General features: G+C 44.4%; 1 protein-coding gene across 1 annotated transcript in view; it reads left to right on the top strand.

Moving 5' to 3' along the window:
* The first annotated feature begins 219 nt into the window (after positions 1–219).
* The window catches only part of LOC125038640, a 3,397-nt gene continuing 1,512 nt past the window's right edge, over positions 220–2,104 (top strand). Inside the window, exons 1-2 of the mRNA XM_047632181.1 lie at positions 220–301; positions 834–2,104. The exon at positions 834–2,104 is cut by the window's right edge and continues 805 nt beyond it. Coding sequence (XP_047488137.1) covers positions 220–301; positions 834–2,104 — 1,353 coding nt within the window. The remainder of the gene's footprint in view (positions 302–833) is intronic.

Raw genomic sequence — 2,104 nt, 5'->3', positions numbered from 1 at the left:
GGCTTGGTAGGCAGGGCGAAGGTCATTTACCAGGGAATGGCCTTCAACCTCTCAGCAAGATTCCTGATGAACTGTTCCTCATCCCTTCTCAGCAGTGTCCAAACCCTATGCACCAAAGAGCAATGCAAGTTCTGATTGCCATTCAGCTGAGTCATGCGACATGCTTCAGTGGCCTTCAATGTCTCCAGGGAGATGAAATTCTGCCTTGCCCCCGGGTGTATGCCAATGGACTCCTGCGCTGCATCAAGTGCTTCATGCTCGAAGAACTCCCACAGAGCAACTGGGTCTGTCAAGTTTTCAGGTTCTGTGACTTGATCGGAGATTGTCGTGGGAACACTCCTCTTCCCTCAGTCTGTCCAAGTGAAACACCCTAGAGAGACCACTGGAGGAACGAGGAATTTTGAAGTGGACCCATAGGGTAGTCAATACCAGCCTATAGTCAGTCCCACAGAACACGGGTTTACTGTGGGCAGTAAACCCTGCTGACAAGAATGTGGTCGATCTCCTTGGCCATAGTACCCATATCGCTATAACATGTCCAACGATGCGGGTTGGAGCGCTCATACGAGGAGCCAGAAATCCTCATTCTCTGGGACCTAGCAAAGTCCTGGAGAAGGAGGCTGTTCTCACTGCAGGGGGGGCGACATACATCTCGTAGCCAGCTCGATCACAGCCGCAACCCAACCCTCCTCCACTCGCTGTTACCGAGGTAGGGGATGTTCAGTCTGGGCACGACAGATCTCGTGAAGCTAGTATTCCTACGGTTGCTTTGGCTGTTAAAACTCGTTCATCGGAGTCAAAATCTATGATACTAGCTTGCCCTGAATTTTTAGATCCAAATATAACTAAAATTAATCTTAAAGAGGAACAGCAAAACTGCCTAAGTCTAAAAACCATAAGGGAGAAAGTTAAAAGCGGCGAAAACGTAAATGTAAAATCTAGAACTGTAAAATATGAGATTGTCAATGATCTCGTCTACAGGGTGTGTTTAAAAAGCAAACATGAACATGAAATTGGGAGTAAGCAACTGGTGATTCCCGAGAAGTATCGGATTCACGTACTGAACCTCGCTCACGATTCGCTTACAGCAGGTCATTTCTCACACCGAAAGACAAGTTACAAAGTATTTTCAAAGTTCTTTTGGCCCGGTGCAGGTGCTCAGATTAAAAGGTATTGTCGATCGTGTCCGACCTGTCAGAAATTTTCATCTAAAGGAAGTGTGAGAAGAGTACTGATGAAAAACCTCCCCATAATTTCAGAGCCATTCTCAAGTGTAGCTATAGACTTAGTGGGTCCTTTTAAACCAGCTTCTGTGAGAGGAAATAAGTATATTCTCACTCTAATAGACTATGCAACTAGGTACCCCGAAGCTGTTGCCTTACAAAATATTGACACGATCACAGTGGCTGAAAGTTTGGTAGAAATCTTCTCGCGAGTCGGTATACCGAGGGAAATATTATCAGATCGAGGGTCTCAATTTAAGTCAGATCTAATGGGTGAAATCCATAGATTACTCTCTGTAAAAGCCTTGTACACGAGTCCCTACCATGCTTCGTGTAACGGTGCAGTTGAAAGGTTAAAAGGGGTGTTAAAATCCATGATTAAAAAGCTTTGTGCCGATCATCCGAGAGACTGGGATCGCTTTATACCTGCTGCCCTTTTCGCATATAGAGAGATTCCTAATGACAGCCTTAAGTTTTCACCTTTTGAATTATTGTATGGTCGACAAGTACGCGGTCCTTTGACAATTCTGCACGAGCTATGGACGAACGATAGTATTGACAGTGAGGTTAAAACTACGTATCAATACGTGTTGGATCTTCGCTCGCGTTTGGAAGAAACTGCTAAATTAGCGGCAGAGCAAGCAGAAATAAGTAGCCGCAACTATAAGACGTACTATGACCTCAAAGCTAAACCTCGTAAATTAGACATGGGTGATGACGTACTGGTGTTATTGCCTTCTAGCAGTAACAAATTAATTATGCAATGGCTTGGTCCTTATCCAGTTGTTGAATGCAAAGGTAATGGTGTCGACTATGTAATTAGAATTCGCGGTAAGAATAGGCTATTTCACATAAACATGTTAAAGAAGTACTTTCGTCGT

The sequence above is a fragment of the Penaeus chinensis genome, chromosome 25 (genome assembly GCF_019202785.1).
Source record: "Penaeus chinensis breed Huanghai No. 1 chromosome 25, ASM1920278v2, whole genome shotgun sequence".
NCBI classification, from domain to species: Eukaryota; Metazoa; Arthropoda; class Malacostraca; order Decapoda; family Penaeidae; genus Penaeus; species Penaeus chinensis.
Note: the sequence above shows the minus strand (reverse complement) of the source record. Positions and strands in the feature narration are given on the sequence as shown.